The sequence below is a fragment of the Acomys minous genome, assembly GCF_964271855.1.
Source record: "Acomys minous genome assembly, chromosome: 16".
In the NCBI taxonomy this organism is placed as follows: domain Eukaryota; kingdom Metazoa; phylum Chordata; class Mammalia; order Rodentia; family Muridae; genus Acomys; species Acomys minous.
In genome coordinates this window covers 63336445-63355381 of record NC_140498.1, presented here as the reverse complement: position 1 = coordinate 63355381, position 18937 = coordinate 63336445, and the positions used below count along the sequence as shown (strand labels likewise).

The following is an 18937-nucleotide window of genomic DNA, read 5'->3' as shown; positions in this document are numbered from 1 at the left end:
ATGCTTGATGTGACATTTGGCACATACATATGTACTAACAAGAGATTAATGAAGAGACATTATATTCATGAACAGCTGTGAGGCGCAATGGGAGTATTTTGAGGGAACAGAAAGGAGTTATGGTATAGTATAATCTCAAGACTAAATTATTAAAAAAGGCAAATATTTGGAATTCATTTTATATTGAGACATTAACACAGACCTCTAGCCCAGCACAGGCTTTGCATGTGGAGCATAGTTTCTGTCCTGGGACCAGAATTGGAGGAATAGCTTATTGTGTGCACTGCAAGGGAAACAGGGTAGGCAGTCAGCTTCTGGAGCAACCATTATGAAAAAAGAGCTGACTGTGGCAGGTTGAGAGGTTTTGTAATTTTCCTGCATGTATTAATTCATGTTATATGAATGAAGACAGATCAGATAAGTAGATGTGCAATTTGGGGAGGTTAGATTGAGCCACTGAATATTGAATTTCCAATTAAGGGATTGTCCTATGGAGATGTTTGCAATCCTCCTTGACATCATTAAGCCAGCTGACAAATTTAAGACATAGGCCAAAGGCTGTAGCTGTGTGTGTGTGTGTGTGTGTGTGAGGTTATAAACCTCAGCAGCTAACATTGCACATAGCGGCAACGTTAAGGAATACCTTTTGCTATTATTTTTGTTTGTTTTCTGAAATAAGCTTTCTCTGAATGTAGGTCTGGCTGTCCTGGAATCTCTCTGTAGACCAGGCTGGCCTCAAACTCACAGAGATCCACCTAACTCAGCCTTCCAAGTGCTGGGATTATCAATGACATTCCTTATACGAGGGAAAGGCTCGCTCTTTTTCAAAATCATTATAGCTATGTATGTTTCAATTATATGTATCTTTTTGAAACATCACTTATTGGTTTCAGTCTTTAAATGTGATTTTCTTTAAATGCATCACAGCTGTAATCTCTTATATGTTTGTATTCCCCAATGTTTCCAAATCATTAAGAATTTCTTTCCATTTCCCCAAGTTGTGTTGTTGATTATTTCTGTATAGAGCAATGTCCCCTAGAGCCCAGGGCTGCTTCATGCTACATAATTAAGAATTAGTTTGAACACCCAGTCTTGCCTCTGCTGCCCAGTGCTGGGAAGATTGTCCTACAACTGCTTCCAGGCCGGGCCTTTACTGGTCAGTGAGAAGGAAAAGTAGACCAGTGAATGAGTGTCCACCGAGCTCTCTGGCTTTTATTGGGGACTTACAAATACAGAGAGACCTGTGTAAACAGTGAGCACACTGACCAATAGTGAAGTTTTTGTAGTCACAGCACCGAAAGAGATGGACTAGAAGGAGGGAGAAGGCGTTCCTGCTTTGACCGTAGTTGACATTAACAATGTAAAGTGAGGTAATGAATTTTAGATAATCAATAAATGTCCTGAGTGGCCATTTTTCTGGTCTCCAGACCAGGCAATATAGAATGAGGATAAAGAACTGAACTTACAGTAAAACCTAATTACAGTAGTTACACTAGTTGAATTCTCTAAATCACAAATGGTTGGCTACTGTGAGGGAGTTTTTAAGTTATAGCTTTCGAAGTAGGAAAACCCTTCTTTAATCTGGATCTTAAGCCGGCCGTGGTAAAGCACTTTAATCCTAGTACTCAGGAGGCAGGGACAGACAGATCGCTGTGAGTTCAAGGCCAGCCTGGTCTACAAAGAGAGCCCAAGGCAGCCAAAGCTACATAGAGAAACGCTGCCTCAAAAAACAAAAAACAAAACAAAACAAAAAAAAAAACACCTGGATCTTTAGAGGTGATAAGATCTCCCTGTAAACTAAGCCACATTTCTGGTTGTAGCCTACACATATAAAGGACATTGAAGATAGTAGCTCTTTCTCTTTTTCTGTTTGCCAGAGCTGTGGATAGCAAGTTGTTGTTGTTTTAACTGGTATTAGAGCCGACCCCTTTGGAATTCTGGTATACACAGAAGACCAGCTGAGACATCCAGTCACAGGGTCTGAACAGCTATTTGCTTTTTCAGCTTTCCGTTGGTAGACAATAACTGTTGGATCTTGTAAATACTTTTTTTCTTTTTTTTTTTTTTTTCTTTTTTTTTTTTTGCTTTTCAAGACAGTGTTTCTCTGTGTAACCTTGACTGTCCTGGACTTGCTTTGTAGACCAAGCTGCCCTTGAACTTGAGAAACTGTAAAACCTAAACTTCTGACCCCAGAGGCTTCTCCCAGTTCTTGGAACTGCTAACCTCAAGAGTTCCACCCTAATTCCCAGAATAGTTACATACAAATTTACAGATATCAGACGTCCTCACAAGAAGTTCCCCAGGCCAGATGTCCTAATATCCATATGGATTCCAGTGATAAGCAACCCCACCTGCTTTGTGGTTTTTGCCTTTAAAACTAGCCTGTAACAGCTACTCGGGGTCCTTCGCCTCCTGAGTGCTGAGGGACCCTGACACGTCGACAATTGGGACTTCTGGTGTGTCAGTAATAAATTTTACCTATACCTCTCAGCTGGTGTGACTTGAGTGGTCTCTCGAGGCGATCCCCTTCCCGAATTGGACTCCCAGGGTCCAACATTTTGGGCCAGGGTCCAACAAACTCACAGCCGATCCATCTGCCTCTGCCTCCCGAGTGCTGGGCTTAAAGGCGTGATCCACCATAAATGCACTTTCTACATACATAGATTCGTTCTGTCCATTATGCTTATCTAGAGAGCCCTTACTAAGGCAGCTGGGGGTTCTTGTTTTGTTTGTCTGTTTGGCTCGTTGACTTTGCTCGCTTTGTTTTGATTTGGTTTTTTGAGACAGGGTTTCTCTGTGGAACAGCTGTAGCTGTCCTGGAACTTGCTCTGTAAACCAGGCTGGCCTCGAATTCAGAGATCTGCCCACCCCTGCCTGCCAAGTGCTAGGATTAAAGGTGTGGGCCATCACCGCCCAGCTGTTTGGTTTTGTTTTGTTTTGTTTTGTTTTGTTTTTCACCCTCCCACTGAGGAAGAAGTACTGGCTCTCAGGAGTGCTCTAAGGTGTTTGTTTTCTGTTTCCTGATTTTCTCCCAGGGTTGCGGCAGACCTACCTGGTGTAATGTAGCTGCAGTTTCCCTAACATCAGCGTGAAGTCACAACACAAAAATCTCATTTTGTTTCCTAAAATCTCTTGTTAACTGTTAATGTCCTTGACCACCTTCCAACTGCGGACAGATTGTTCCCTCCATTTCAAGTTGAATAATGGGCTGTGCAAGCTATCCACCTTGATTCCAGGAGAAAAAAAGGCAAGTGCCGGCCGGGCGTGGTGATGCACGCCTATAATCCCAGCACTTGAGAGGCGGAGGCAAGGGGATCTCTGAGTTTGAGGCCAGCCGGGTCTACAAAGTGAGTCCAGGACAGCCAGGACTATAAAAGAAACCCAGTATCGAAAAATCCAAATAAATAAATAAATAAATAAGAGGGACGTGCCTACTGAGTGCTGGGTAGGCTATTGAAGGGCAGGCACAGGTGCTACTGAAATATAAATCTCTGTAGACATGGAAAAAGTATGGCCCTGGAATGGAAGCCCGGACCAGGAACCACTGTGCCTTGTCCCTTCTGAACACTCTAACCCTTCGGGAGGTGCTCATGTCACGCAAGACTCGCTGGCCAACCAGGGCCAATCAGGAGAATCCTCCAATCAGAAGAGGAGGAGGGTTCTTCCGGGAGTCACGGTTCAGGTTCTTCTCCGTAGTTGAGCAGGCTTGAGTGGTTCTTGTAATGAGGTCTGAGAACAGCCGCTGGGTGCTGTGAACGGAGTTCGGGTGAGTTCCAAAGTCTCAACATGGTGATTGTATGGCTGCCGCCCCCAAACTGGTGGAGCGGGAGGCTGAAAAGGGGGAGCTGGTGTCTGGTCATTCCTGGGCCTAGTTGGGAACAGGCAGCCACAAGTGAGGTCCCTTGTAGCCACGCTGTGAACGTGGCAGTGGTGTCTGAATAACTTCGCTATGGTGGCTGCGTTATTACAGAGCATTTGCAGCAGTGGCTTGAATGTACTAGCATCCTTGGCAGGATGCCAAACTCGGTGAGGCCTAATTTGTGTGGTGTCTTCTACACGTTCCGCCCTTTGCCTTTAACATTCAGGAGTAAGATTCATGTGGAGTTAATTTTGTGGAGGTTGTAAATGGCATATCCTGTGTTGAATAGCGCTGCAGTATTAAGCTGTGATGTAAAAGTGTAGAATTGATGATGTAAAGGATTTACCAATGCTTAGGAGCTAGGAAGTCAGACCAAGTAGTTATAACTAAGGGAGGACTGCCTCTAAAACACCCCACAGGTAAGTAGCGTGCTGACCAGGCCTGTTAGAGATTAGCGTGCTAGGATACACAGGTTTGCTCACCGGGATTATCCACTGAAGAGCGATCTGACGTCATTAGGGCAGTGGTGTACTTAAGAAATAATTCTAGGAACATCTTTGCCCCGTTAGGGGCTAGATGTGCAATCTCCAGTCCATATTTAAATTGTTCAAAATATAATGTGGGGCCTGAACCAAAAAGAGACCTAAGGATGACAGCATATATGGAATGCAAAATCTGTTCTAGACTAGCTCCTCCTTTAGCAATAGTCAGAGCTGGATACATGCTACTATTGGAGATATTTTTCTTTCTTTTTCTTTTTTTTTTTAAAGATGTGTTTATTAATTATTATGTATACAGCTTCATGTATACCCGCAGGCCAGAAGAGGGCATTAGATTATATTACAGATGGTTGTGAGCCACCATGTGGTTGCTGGGAATTGAACTCAGGACCTCTGAAAGAGCAGCCAGTGCTCTTAACCTCTGAGCCATCTCTCCAGTCCGAAGAGATTTTTCTTAATTAACCTTTTAAATTGTGCGTGGAGTGATTTCTCCCTGAAAGACATTAATTCCAGAAGAGTTGCATCTTAAGCCTTTTAGAAAAATTTTCTAGGGCCGGTCATGGTGATGCACGCCTGTAATCTCAGCACTTGGGAGGCAGAGGCAGGTGGATCTCTGTGAGTTCAAGGCCAGCCTGGTCTAGAAAGCAAGTCCAGGACAGCTTTGCCCCGTTAGGCTATACAGAGAAACTCTCAGGGAAAAAAACAAAACAAAACAAAAAACAAAAAAAGTTTGTAAGACAAGCTTTATAGACTCAGGTCACCCTGAGTCTGTTGTTCCTCAGAGCACTGACCTTGCTTCTCTCTGAATTAAAGTTTTTAAATTCCTAAATTCAAGGACTGTACCACAACAATTTCAGAATTCCTCATTTGAGGATGTGTGTGTGGAGCAGGGCTTCTGCCTTCAGACCAGACCCACGAGGAACAGCTTACTGTGTACTCTGCAGGGTGAAAGAGGGTAGGCAGTAGCCAGATCACAGACTACAGTTTCAGAGAGTCAGCTGCTGGAGTCACCGTTATGAAGAAAGATTGATTGTGGAAGATTAAGTGATTTTTTAAAATTCCTCTGCATGTACTAATTCAAGCAAACGAATGCAGACAGACAGGATTACTGGATGTACAGTTTGGGGAGGTTGGATGGAGCCAATGAATATAGAATATCCAACTCAGGGACTGTCCTCCTTATCATAGCTAAGTCAGCTGAGATGGTGGAGACACAGGCCAGCGGCTGTAGCTCTGTGTGTCAGGTTGACGATCTCAGCAGCTAACAGTGTACATAGAGGCAAGGTCGGTCACTGTCTTATTAATGCCATTACCCTCTATGAGGGAAGGGCCTCCTCTTTCAAAGTCAGTATACATGTGTGTTTTTTTCAATTATATTTATGTTTTTCAAGTGTCAATTGTTGGTACTACTTTCAAATTTTATTTTCTTTCATGCATCACTGCTCTAATCCTGTATTTGCTTTTATTCTCCAATGTTTCTGAGACACTAAGAAGCTCATTCTTTTTTCTCAAGTGCTTTGATTATTTGTTTTTGTTTAAAGCAATATCTTCTGTAGCTCTGTAATTGATAATTGCTTTGAACACTTTATCCTGCCTCTGCTGCCCAGTGCCTGGAAGTGTCTGCAGGCAGGGAATGAGTGTCCTCTGACCTCCATGGCTATGTGGGGGGATTACAAAGAGGGACCTGTGTAAAGTGCACCAACCAACTTTGAAGCTGGTGTGGTCACAGCACAGAAAGGGGTGGAGGAGAAGAAAAGTGAGAGGTTTCCTGCTTTGACAGTACTTGGCCTTAGCTGTGAGTAGTCAGGTAATCAACTATAGACAATCAATACAAGTCCAAACTGGCATTTTTTTTTAATGTAATTTTAATTTTTTTTTTTTATTGACAGACCAGGGAAATCAAGAATCTGGATATGGAATTGAAGTTATTTCTAGAAACCAAATTACTGTAGTTACACTAGTTCAAACAACACAGAAGATCTCGACAAGCTGGTGTGGCTGTGCCTAACAGGAATGTTATTTTTTCTGTCTGAAAATGCAGAACCTGAGAGAACAGGTATGATTCATAATTGATGTGCTGTAGTACATATGTCTACTCCCTGGAGAACACTGGACCGTAGAGTCTTTTTCAGCATTTTAAAATAATTTATGAGATTATAATTCAGTCATTCCAACCTTCCCATTCCTTCCTACTGTTACATCTCAGACTTTGGGACAAATGGCTGAGGTGCCTATTTAGCAAATCAAAGCAGAATTGGCTACCAGGTCCTTTCAGCATCCCTGAGTCCCTGCCAGTTAAAAGGTATGGCTGGAAGACCCTGCCCTCTAGCCCAGGGGTTGAGCTGCCCTTCTCCCAGCTGCTTTTCCTTATCCAATCCCCCCACTTTGATTACCTGGTCTTCTTCATCACCCCTTTAGCATCTTGGGCTCTTAGTCTGGCTCCCCAGCTCCTGCCTTCTCTCTCCTCAGGTGGCTCAGGGTCGTGTCCACTCTGGGTTTTTGCTACTTAAGTGATTGATACGGCTAACACATTGGTTTGGGGGTTCAAAAAGGTTTCTCATACATTATTGTCTTTTTGTCCTAATTAGCTTAAGTTGTCAACATTTTAGAGTGATCTGAGGGAGCCCCCGGGGAGGGCATGCCTTCATCAGACTGACTGGTTGCTATCTGTGAGAGCTTGGGTATATTGATGATTGGTGTGGGAAGAGTCTTCCACCGAGCGTGGCAATATACCTAAGCAAGTGGGCCCGGGCTGAATACGAGAGCTAGCTGAACATGAGACCATGACAAAGCTAAACAGCAAGCCAGGAAACAGTATTTGCCCATGGTTTGGGCCTTACTTTAATCGGAGCTTTCATTTCTAGGCCAAACTCCTAAAATGAGGGACCATGATCTGACAGGACCGTGTAACCAAGTAAACCTGTTCGTTTCTGGGATGCTTTTGGTTAGAGGATTCAATCACAGCATCAAAGTAGCAACCTAGAACAAAAAATGGTGCGAAAGAAATTTATTTTGCTGCTGGACAGAACCTCATAGTGTTTGGAGGAATGTAGAAAATAACAGGACCTTAGATGGGAAAAGGCATAGAAATCTGTACATGGAGCTTAATCAGCTGTTCTTTTTTATATAATTTATTTAATTTTATTTTATGTGCATTGGTATGGGGGTGTCAGATCCCTTAGAACTGGAATTACAGACAGTTGTGAGCTGCCATGTGGGTGATAGGAGTTGAACCCGGGTCCTTTGGAATAGCAGACAGTGCTCTTAACCACTGAGCCATCTCTCCAGCCCACTTAACTGGCTGTTCTTGTAGGACCTAGATGATCAGAGCGGTGAGAGTGATGCAGACAGCGGAAGTCGAGGTCATGGGATTTCAGTGGAAAACACACTCCATGAAAAATTTAGCTAGAGGTCATTTGTGTGGTATTTTGGCCCAAAATCTTACTGTGCCCATGCAATGAGAAATTGAGTAAGTCAGAATTAAAAAATAATATGCTGTTTTCTTAGAAGGAATATTGAATCTGTTGAGTGGTTGGTACTAGTGACTCATTCAGGACTAAGGTGGAAAAAAGCAACAAGTGAGGCAGAAATAAATGCAGTCTGTGACTGTAGAGAAAAACAGCACTGGGTGGTTTCAGATAGCAGTCAAGTGCTGAAACAGACAGGAATTTCCAAGAAGATCATCACCATTAAAAAGAAGGCCCTTGCTCTGGATTCAAAGCCTAAGAGGTGCCCAAGGAGAAACACTGCCTCCTGCTAAGCCTTCTATTAGTTAACAGAGTAGGCAAACTGATTCTTAGTCCCAGGAAGGAACTTTATACAAAAGTTGCTGCAAGTGCGGTTCCAAGTATGGCAGGGTCCATCTCAATTTTAGAAGCCAAACTTGGCAGGATCACTTATGATGTACTGGTTCTGGAAACAAGGAAGATGTAAAACTGTATTTTTCCTCTGCGGATTTAGTTCAGCACTGTTCCAGCCATCCATGTTTGCCAGAGTTGGAGCCCACTGAGAACACTTGAAGCTTGCGTGAAGCTGTGAGGCCGAAGTCTGAGTTGCCTTTGGAAGCACAAGATGTTGAGATATCTAAGCTATGAGACACCATGGAACAATACATATGGTAGTGGAAGTAACCAAACCGAGAGATGTGTGAGAAGCTGTAGTAATTGGCCGTCTCAGTCCTGTCTGAGACACAGCTACAGGATTGGTTGTTTGCCCTGCTGGGTTTCTTGCCTTGGTCCAATTACCCTCACTATGTTCACATTCCTCTTTATGGGAAGGTTTATTCTGTGCCCTTGTATGGTGGAAAGTTATAACTTGTATTCTGATTTTACAAGATGTGACAGTCAAGAGATTGTCTTGAGTATTGAAAGAGACTTTGGACGTTTGAACAGTGTATGCGCTGTTGCAGACAATTAGGATCATTGGTGTCAGACCAAATGCATTTTTGATCATGGGATGGCCATGAGCCTATAGTGACCAAGGTGAGAATGAAGTGGATCGAATCAAAGGCTCCCACTTAGGAGGACGTCTTTGAGTGCTTGTCTCTTCTTCCAGTATTTCTTTGTGGAGCTTGCAGAAGCTTTTGTAAGAGGAACCTTTTTAGATGGTTTATTGGGGATTGGAGTTGAGTGTCTGTGGACTCTACCCATTTTCTGTTCCTTGTGTTGTGGTTGGAACTGATGGTTCAGATTCCTTCTCATGCTGTCATGCCTTCTCCCTTATAGACTCTGTCCTACATCACATAACATAGAGGAGAAGCAAGTATTATTCAGTGCTAAGCTGTTTTGCTAGCCTGATGTTTTGGCATTTTAGGTGGGTTTTTTTTTTCTGTTTTTTTGTTTTGTTTGTTTGTTTGTTTTTTCTTTTTAGTTTTTGGCTTTTTGTTTGTTTGTTTGTTTTTCGAGACAGGGTTTCTCTGTGTAGCCTTGGCCATCTTGGACTCACTTTGTAGACCAGGCTGGCCTCGAACTCACAGTGATCCGCCTGCCTCTGCTCCCGAGTGCTGGGATTAAAGGCGTGTGCCACCACGCCCGGCTTTTTGAGTATTTTTAGTTTTGTTCTTGAAGAAAATGTTTAGTATGTAGCCCTGGCTACATATGTATGTATGTAGTCCAGGGAGGCCTTGGACTTAGAGGTCCACCTGACTCTGACTCCAGAGTGCTGTGATTAAGTGTTGGCCACTATGCTTGGCAGTTTTTGTTTTTATACATTGGCTGATGGGCCTGGTCTGTAGGTTATTGTACATGTCAAGCATATGCTATTGTGCTGATCTTCATCCATATCCACGTATGAAACTTGAAATCTGATTGTTGTTGTTGGTGGTGGTTTGTTTGGTTTTTTTTTTTAAACAGGGTTTCTCTGTGTAGGCTTGACTGTCCTGGACTCACTTTGTAGACCAGGCTGACCTCGAACTCACAGCAACCCACCTGCCTCTGCCTCCCGAGTGCTGGGATTAATAAAAGACATGCACCACCATGCCTGGTGCTTGCCCATATTTAAAAAAATAATTCCTTCACATTACATTTACCCATCTTTTATATAGTTAGTAATCATTCATACAACTTCTTTGGTGCTTTTTCAGTACTGTTCATTTATTTACTTGTCTCTCTCTCTTTATGTCTGTCAGTCAGCATTTCTCTTGCAAGGCTGTCTCCTACTCAAAGGGTGCAGGAATGACAGAGGTGAACCTCATCATTCAGTTTCCTTCTAAAATGACTTGGTGGTTACGTCAGAACTTCTGTGTGAGGAAATAAGTCAGGGAAGCACCAGAATGATGTGAACATATTGTCAGTGGAGTGTACAGTTGCAGTGTTCTCACTGTCGTGCTTTCTGCTGTTCACCTGGATGGGTTATTTTAGGATGCAGTGACCTATGATGATGTGCATGTGAACTTCACCCAAGAAGAGTGGGCTTTGCTGGATCCTTCCCAGAAGAGACTCTACAGAGATGTGATGCTGGAGACCTACAAGAACCTCACCGCCATAGGTAACACTGAATTTTTGTTGACTTTTTAAAACAAGGGGACAACAGTTGTTGTTGTTATTGATGCTCTTCTATAATTTCAATTGAGAAGGAGGAAGAATGAGGTGAATAAATTAGGCATTGTTGTAAGGTTCACTGAAGATAGTAAGTTAAATTTTGCCTAAATTCCAATAATATATTATATTTTTCTGGTACATATTTTAGGGTACAATTGGGAAGACCATAATATTGAAGAACATTCTAGAAGAAATGGAAGGTAATTCGAATATGCCTCTGAAGTAATTTTAATGTATCCCAGAAGTTTTCAAGTAAAGGAACAGTGTAAAAAAGCACCACCCTGCTGGGCATGGTGGCACACACCTTAATCCCAGGACTTGAGAGGCAGAGGCAGGCAGATCGCTGTGAGTTCGAGGCCAGCCTGGTCTATAAAGCGAGTCCAGGACAGCCAGGGCTAAAAGAGAGACCCTGTCTCGAAAAACTAAACAAACAAACAAACAAAAAAGCACTATGCTAAGTGTATTACTCATCGTTACATTCTCACAAATCCATGTATCTCAGTGTCAGGTATCTGATTTGTATCTGGTAGGCATTCTTCTAAGAAAGAATACAGGGAAACAAATGCCTTAACAGACATTACCATTTGAATCATAGTAACATTACATCTACTCTGCAGAACTGCCAATCTTTTTAGTCTTATACCACTCAGAAATTGCAGAATGTATCCTCATTAAATAGGTGTAAGTATATGTCCAAAACCTCTAGTAAGTATATTCCAGGGCAGAAGTGATGGCTCAGAGATTAAGAGCACTGGTTGCTCTTCCAAAGGTCCTGAGTTCAATTCCCAGCAACCACATGGTGGCTCACAACCTCTGTAATGAGATCTGGTGCCCTCTTCTGGCCTGCATGTATACATGCAGGCAGAACACTGTATACATTAAAAAAAAAACAAAAAAACAAAAAAACGGAATATCCCATAGCAAAGCTGCTGTTACTCTTATACTTGTAGTAAGATTGCTAAGTTTAGTGTCAGGAGCAGCTTATGAGGGTCAAGAATATTGTTGTGGAGCAACCTTAATCCCTACACCACATGTCTATTAAAAACAAAACTCAAATGGCGTGAATGTGGAAATCTTTCATTTGTTACTCTTCTTTTAATACGTATATCATTTGTCAAAATAGATACAAGCCATATGAGCATCGGGATATTGAAAGAAGCACCATAACGCTCTCTTACCTAGAACAGCTAGGAGATATGTAGTAGGCCCTCCCCACTTTGAGAAAACTTTCTGAGTGTGATACTAATTTAAATTAACTTATTAATAATTTAATTAATTTAAAAGTGAAAGAAAATTCACTGTCTTACTTATACTAGTGAAGTTCTCCAGCATCACATCTCTGTAGAGTCTCTTCTGGGAAGGATCCAGCAAAGCCCACTCTTCCTGAGTGAAGTTCACATTCACATCATCGTAGGTCACTGTTTTGTAAACTATGCTGTACATGTATACAGCAGAAAGCACGAGTGTAATAACACTATAAATATATACTTCATTCATTCACTGATTATTAATAATAAATTAATTATAAACCTGTATCACTTTCAGAATGTCTACTCAAAGTGGGGGGCTACTAATAAATTAAACGAATATAATTAATTAGTTTTTCCCATTTCATTGGGAATACATCCACAAAATTGCTCTGTGGAAAATCTCTAGGCATGTGTAAATTCTTCTGCTTATTCTGGTTCACATTAAAAATGTAGTCTAACTCATACTATAGTAAAATTTATGAAAACAATTAGTGTGGTAAAGGTCTGAGATTTTTAATTTCTCTTCAAATAGGTGAAAAACTTCTCATAGAAAAAGGATGCTAAAAGTGAGCGATTTAATAAACGCTCTTACAGCCAGGCATGGTGGTGCACGCCTTTAATCCCAGCACTAGGGAGGCAAAGACAGGCCGATCTCTGTGAGTTCAAGGCTAGCCTGATCTACAAATCGAGTCCAGGACAGCCAAGGAAGGCTACATAGAAAAACCTTGTCTCAAAAAAAAAAAAAAAAAAGGTACTTAAATAAATAAAGGCTCTTACTGTTACAGGCATTGGTTTTTTTGGTGGTGGTGGTAGTTTTTGTTTTGTTTTGTTTTTTTAAGACAAGGTCTCTCCATGTCTGACCTGGACTCACTTTGTAGACCAAGCTGGACTTGAACTCACAACTATCTGCCTGCCTCTGCCTCCTAGTGCTGGGATTCATTATAGGTATTCTCAAAGGTTCAAAACTCCCATAATGTGGGGAAAACTATAAATGTAAACAGTGATAAAATTTAAGATGAAATTCCTCTTTACTATTAGACACAATAATAGATTAATTCATACAGAAAAAAGTCATCAATGTAATGAATATGGTAAAGCTTACATATGTACCAATTATATTTGCAGGCATGAAAAAGCACACACGGGAGAGAAACCCTATGAATGTTATCAATGTGGTAAAGTCTTTGCATATCACAGTGATATTCAAAGGCATGAAAGAGTTCATACTGGAGAGAAACCCTTCAAATGTAATCAATGTGATAAAGCCTTCTCACAACACAGTCATCTCCAAATACATACAAGAACACATACTGGAGAGAAACCCTATGAATGTAATCACTGTGGTAAAGTCTTTGCACATCACAGTGATATTCAAAGGCATGAAAGAATTCATACTGGAGAGAAGCCCTACAAATGTAATCAATGTGACAAAGCCTTTGCATGTCATCGTAGTCTCCGAAAACATAAAAGAAACCATACTGGAGAGAAACCCTACAAGTGTAACCAATGTGACAAAGCCTTTGCACATCCCAGTGATCTTCAAAGGCATGAAAGAATTCATACTGGAGAGAAACCCTACAAATGTATTCAATGTGACAAAGCCTTTGCATGTAAAAGTAATCTCCAAATTCATAAAAGAACACATACTGGAGAGAAACCCTACAAGTGTAATCAATGTGATAAAGCCTTCACACAACACAGTAATCTCCGAATACATGAAAGAACACATACTGGAGAGAAACCCTACAAATGTATTCAATGTGATAAAGCCTTTTCAGTACATGGTAATCTCCAAATACATAACAGAACACATACTGGGGAGAAACCCTACAGATGTAATCAATGTGATAAAGCCTTTTCAAAACACACTTCTCTCCAAATACATAAAAGAATGCATACTGGAGAGAAACCGTATGAATGTAAACAGTGTGATAAAGCCTTTGCATGTCACGGTGGTCTTCACAGGCATGAAAGACAGCATACTGGAGAGGATACTCTACGAATGTGCTTAATGTGATGAAGCCTTTGTATAGTTTTATATTCTTCATTATCATAAAAAATTTCATACTGAAGTGAAACCCTATAAATGTATTTAATATGGTAAATGCAATCTTCGCATTCTCATCTGTCTGGTAGAGAAGTAATATAGCAGTATAATTACCAACCAACTGTGCATCTCAGAACATACCTTGATGTGCCGGGGATATGTGTCTATTATTTGATGTTCCATGGTTCATTATGTTGTTATTAGTTATGCATTTGCAACTTCATCCTGACTGACTTCCTTCTATGGGAATTACATAGAGATGCAGGACAATGTAACAGCAATGAGAGTTATTAAAAAAATCACTTCTGGGGTGTGTGTGTGTGTGTGTGTGTGTGTGTGTGTGTGTACATGTGCGTGTGTGCATGCATGCACTGGGCTATGACAGATCTGTGGAGACTGGGAGTGTTCTACTTGGGCATCTTTATATGATGGTCAAGGTCAGGTTGGCAGCATTGCACACCATTCTGATTTGTTTCACTGATGCTTAAACATTAAGTCAGTAAAATATTGTCTCCTATTCAGATTTTAAACTGTCATCTAAGAATGGATGAAGACAGGATGATTTGAATAACAAATCGTATTTGCTAATGAAAGTGATATATTGTTAATTTTGAGAGGAGTAAACACTTGCTCGTAACACTTTCTCAGACCCACAAGTGAGTATCAGAGAATTGTCTCAGTGGGTAAAGGTGGTTGCTGCTAAGCCTGGTAACCTGAGTTAAAGCTCTGAGAGACTCATATTACTCCTAAATATTTTTCTCTTATTTCTACACTTTGGGTTGTGGCATGTACATACTCGTACCCCAGCACATACATAAATATTTTTTTAACCCAAAGAAGGGCCAATGAGGTCACTTGAACCAGACAACTCCCTGGATTTCATCTCTAAAACTCACACAGGAGAAGTAGATAATAGACAGCAATAAGTTGTCCTCTTGCTGCCACATACACACCATGGCACAGTGTATACACACAAACACAATTCAAAGATATTTAAATGGATGAAATTAACAAATCAACGAAAACAACCCAATTACTGAGAACATATGAAATGATTTGCCAGCTTCAATTACTATTATAGAATTTCAATAAGTATTACTGCTCATCAAAATGATGATGGTTCCTTTTTACATCTTATTTTATCCTTTCATTCTCTGATTCAAAGATGGGTCATTTATCCCAGCTGGGCTTAGAGGTACATGCCTGTAATTCCAGCACCTGGGAGAATGTGGCAGGCCAATCTGAATTTGACGCCATCTTGGTCAACATAGTGAGTTCCTGGACAGCTATGGCTCTGTAGAGATATCCTGTCTCAGAAAGACTCCAAAATGAAACAGTATATCTCAAATTATTAGAAATGTTCCTGATACAATCTTACTAGACTGTAACTGGTTTCAAGAAGTTATTTTGTTTTCTTTACTCACATTAAGAGAACTGTGTTAACAAGGAAAATAGGAAGCAATGTGCAAAGTCCATTCACAGAGGGACAGAAGGACTGAATCCTTCCTTTAACAACCGTCCTGAGGGGACTTGATCACCTTCAAGTGATCAGAGATAAGAGTGGGAATGGAACATCGTCACCCTCTGCACTATAACGACATATTTGTAGCCTGGAGAGTTGGTAGTTCTCCTTCTGATTACCCAGATTTGGTTCCCAGCACTCACAGCAGCATGCTCAGAGCATGTGCTTTTAGGTTCAGGGAATCTGAGGCATTCTGGCCTCCGAGGGCACCACATGTGCATATGGTGAAGGAACACATACATATGTGATTCCATAGTGTACATACATATGTGATTCCATAGTGTAAGAAAGGTTTTCTCCGTGCATATGTTATTTTTTTTAAATTAAAATTGATTTAATTGAGGTACATCAGTTATGCCACAGTGTATACCAAGTGCATGCCAGGTATCAGTGGTAGCCAGAAGAGAGTGTCTGATCCCTGATCCCCCATGACTGGAGTTACAGTTGTCAGCTGCCTCGGGTGCTGGGAATCAACGCTAAGCCCTATGGATGAGCGATCAGTTCTCCTAGGGTTAAGCCATCTTTTCATAATGGTTGGTCCTATGTTCATCTTTAATTCAGCCCTGATAACCCAGAAGAAATATAAGGTTGATAGCATCAGAAACTAACGTAGACTGGTGCTTAACGGTGTTTCTCAGTCCAAATATCCACAAAATTAGGGAAGTGTCCAAAAATGATCAGGCAAGAAACTGATACTACAAATCCTTAAAAAGTGGCTGACCATTTGACCAAAGGCAGAAGAATTGAGTTTACCTCCCCATGTGGTAAAGCAGCAGCAATGGGAGCCCACGAGGACACATGTCAGGTGTACCCCTGCTGGAGTTTATGCCTGCTATAAGGAGAGAAAAGGAGCTTGCAGGCATGAAGACCGAATTGTCTCAACAGGATCAAACTCTGCTTCCTGGATGCCTGCAAAACGTGGTTAGGAGCCCTGAGCGCTGGAGACTCTTACAGCATTCCCTGTACCCACTCAGCTGTGGTGGGTCAGCCCCCTCAAAGTTTAGCGCTCTTTTCTTTTTCTTGGCAACCACATGTAGCTCTCAGTGCCAGCACCCTCAGAGCCCCTCCTGGTCTCCAATGGAACCTTAAAGCTCCTCAGTCCCCACGCTGTCATCCCTGTCACCTGCCTGCACCGTGGGAATAAAGGTATTCTAAAGAGACATTTTATATCTCGAACATCTAGTCAAACAATGGACTCCATGGAGTTTGAGTTTTCCCTGGAGTCTCACTCTGGGAAAGCCTAGTTCCTCTAGATGAGAATTGTGTGCTGAGCAAACGTGTACCTTTTAGGAGAGAAAAGGAGCCTAGCGGGGAGGGATTTGCGGATAGGAATTGGATCCTTTTTTTTTTTTTTTTAATGAGTCCACTTTAAATCCTCTAACGAGGATCCATTGGAGGGGAGGGCAAGTCTGGCGCCAGCAGCCATGGGAGTTCCAGCTCCAATCAGAAAAATTCATTATCTGGATTGCTTTGATGACTTAGTTGTGCATATCTTTTTGCCTTGTATCTAAAGCTGTCAGGACCTCAAGGATGGATTGGCTACCTCATGTAGTCCTTCAGCCTGGGACAGGCTGCTGAGGTGCCTTTTTCACCCAAGCCGACCTGGCTTCCAGGTTCTCCCAGCATCCCTCACTCCCCACCTGCGACGGGGCTTGGCTGACATTCTCTGCCCTCTACTCTGAACTTTCCAGCCCAGGGGCAGGGGCTTCCCCACCCACAGAAGCGTTTCACCGTCTAACCCAGACATTTTGGTTCCCACTTTTTGCTTTTCTCTTGCATTCTTTCTGTGCCCCCTCCCCCCCCCCCACTACCACCCCCGCCGCTCTCCCTCTTCTCTCTGTGTGCACACGCTAGTTCTTCCCCCACTTTTAGGTCACCCCCGCATGGCGGTTTTCCTGGCGCCATTCCTTGAGACCAGTGAACTCGCAGAGAGCTGCTCCCAATAAACCCACATTTAGCTGGGTGGTGCTGGCGCACGCCTTTAATCCCACCACTTGGGAGGCAGAGGCAGGTGCATCTCTGGATTCAAGGCCAGCCTGGTCTACAAAGCAAGTCCAGGACAGTCAGGGCTACACAGAGAAACCCTATCTCAAAACAGAAAAACAAAAACAAAACCCACATTTAAATACCTTAATGTGTCTTGAATTAGCTCATTTCAGAGGGAAAAAGAAAGATCACCTAATACCCTGTATTTTCATCACTGGTCAAAATCCGTCACGTTGAATAAATATGTTAACAAATTTTCAAATATTTTTAATAATATGCTTTTTCCCCATTGTACTCATTCATATCTCTTCCTCCCTTCCCCTCCATATCTCTCTCTCTCTCTCTCTCTCTCTCTCTCTCTCTCTCTCTCTCTCTCTCTCTCTCTCTCTCTCTAAGAATAGTCCCCTATAAAACTGACTAACCTGGACCTTAGTATATATACTAGATCTGCCCATCTTGCCTCTAGAGTGCCTGATTTTATAGGTGGGCTTGTCACAGCTAGATAATTCAGTTTTTAAAATTGGCTTATTGAGGATGAGTGGCTGAGCTTGGCTGGTTAGGTTGGTCAGACACAGGCTCCATTCCTAACTCCAGTAACAGAAGAAGGCTCCCGTCAAATGCAGCCCCTGTGCCTTAAACTTCACTGTCTTCCAACTATGAGCAGTAATTGCTTTTTCTTTGCCATTGAGTCTGTTATAACTCATCAAAGGCCTAGGGCGGAACTCTGTCCTTATTCTACAGATGGGGAAGCCCAGGCTCACAGGGATACGTAGTTTTGCATTACAGTTAAGTGTAACTGCTCATCTCCCTCATCCCAGCATTCTAATAAATCACTAAATGAGGTCGAAACCACCTCAGCCAGGCTTGGCGACACAGGCCTGTGATCATGGTGCTTAGAGAGAGGAGGTGGGAATTTCAAGATCTCAAAGTCCCCCAAGGAGAAGACCGGTCAGTGGTATGACGGAAGACTGAGACTTGCTCAGCCAATGTCCAGTCTTCCCTGCAGTTCCAGAACTAAAGGGCCATATGCCAGCAGCATGTGGACAGTAAGGTGCTTACGGCCTCCATGGTTTCTAATGGTTCCTGTCCAGCAGCTTAGGTCACTTCTGTTGGTCATTGAAGAGTGGGAATTAGCCCCAGACACGGATGAGCTCCCTAATTACATATCTAGTGGGACATGTTCAACCCTGAAATCATATCCAGACAGCCAATAGAAATGTACTTGGTATGTTTTATTCACGTATTTGCACATACCCACACATATTTAAAAGGAAGACATTGGAAGGGAAGAGTATGGGGAGGGATGGAGAAAGGGCATGGAAAGAGAAAACGGTGTGGTGTGTTTTAATTAACATGTATAAAATAAATTTTAAATAAAAGGCAGCAAGAGAGATAGCATGGCATGGCAATTCAGAGCACTGGGTGTTGATAACGTTAGACAGGTTCCATTTCAGAAATCCCCTGGTAGCTAGGTAACCATCTCCTCCTGTAACTCCACTCCCAAGCCATCCAATGACCCCTTCTGGCCTCTGCAGGTACTGCACACAGACACGTGCAGGCAAAACTTCCAAGTACTGAAAGCATAAAAAAACTAATTCTCTACGCTGATGTCATAGCCCTGAGAAAGAGAGCGGCCTCGGCTAGTTGAAATGAACTCCTTTTGGCTCTTCACGGACGCAGCTGTGGCTTTGTTCTGAGCTAGCCTGCTCCGAGGCAAAAGGTTAGATGAGCCCAG

At 42.3% G+C, this 18937-nt stretch overlaps 1 protein-coding gene across 11 annotated transcripts in view; it reads left to right on the top strand.

Moving 5' to 3' along the window:
* The window catches only part of LOC311585628 (zinc finger protein 120-like), a gene marked incomplete at its 3' end in the record, with an annotated part of 49129 nt that overhangs the window by 16365 nt on the left and 13827 nt on the right, over positions 1-18937 (top strand). For 5 of the 11 annotated variants that reach the window (XR_014775281.1, XR_014775282.1, XR_014775283.1 and 2 more), the window contains exons 2-4: positions 6249-6415; positions 10218-10344; positions 10546-10597. Coding sequence is in view for 7 of the 11 variants with exons in the window: in XM_084761066.1 (XP_084617192.1) it covers positions 6395-6415; positions 10218-10344; positions 10546-10597 (200 nt within the window). Of the gene's footprint in view, positions 1-3641; positions 3767-6248; positions 6416-10217; positions 10345-10545; positions 10602-12772; positions 13816-18937 lie in introns of those variants that run through there. The other 6 variants (XR_014775280.1, XM_084761067.1, XM_084761063.1 and 3 more) reach the window with 5 other exon arrangements.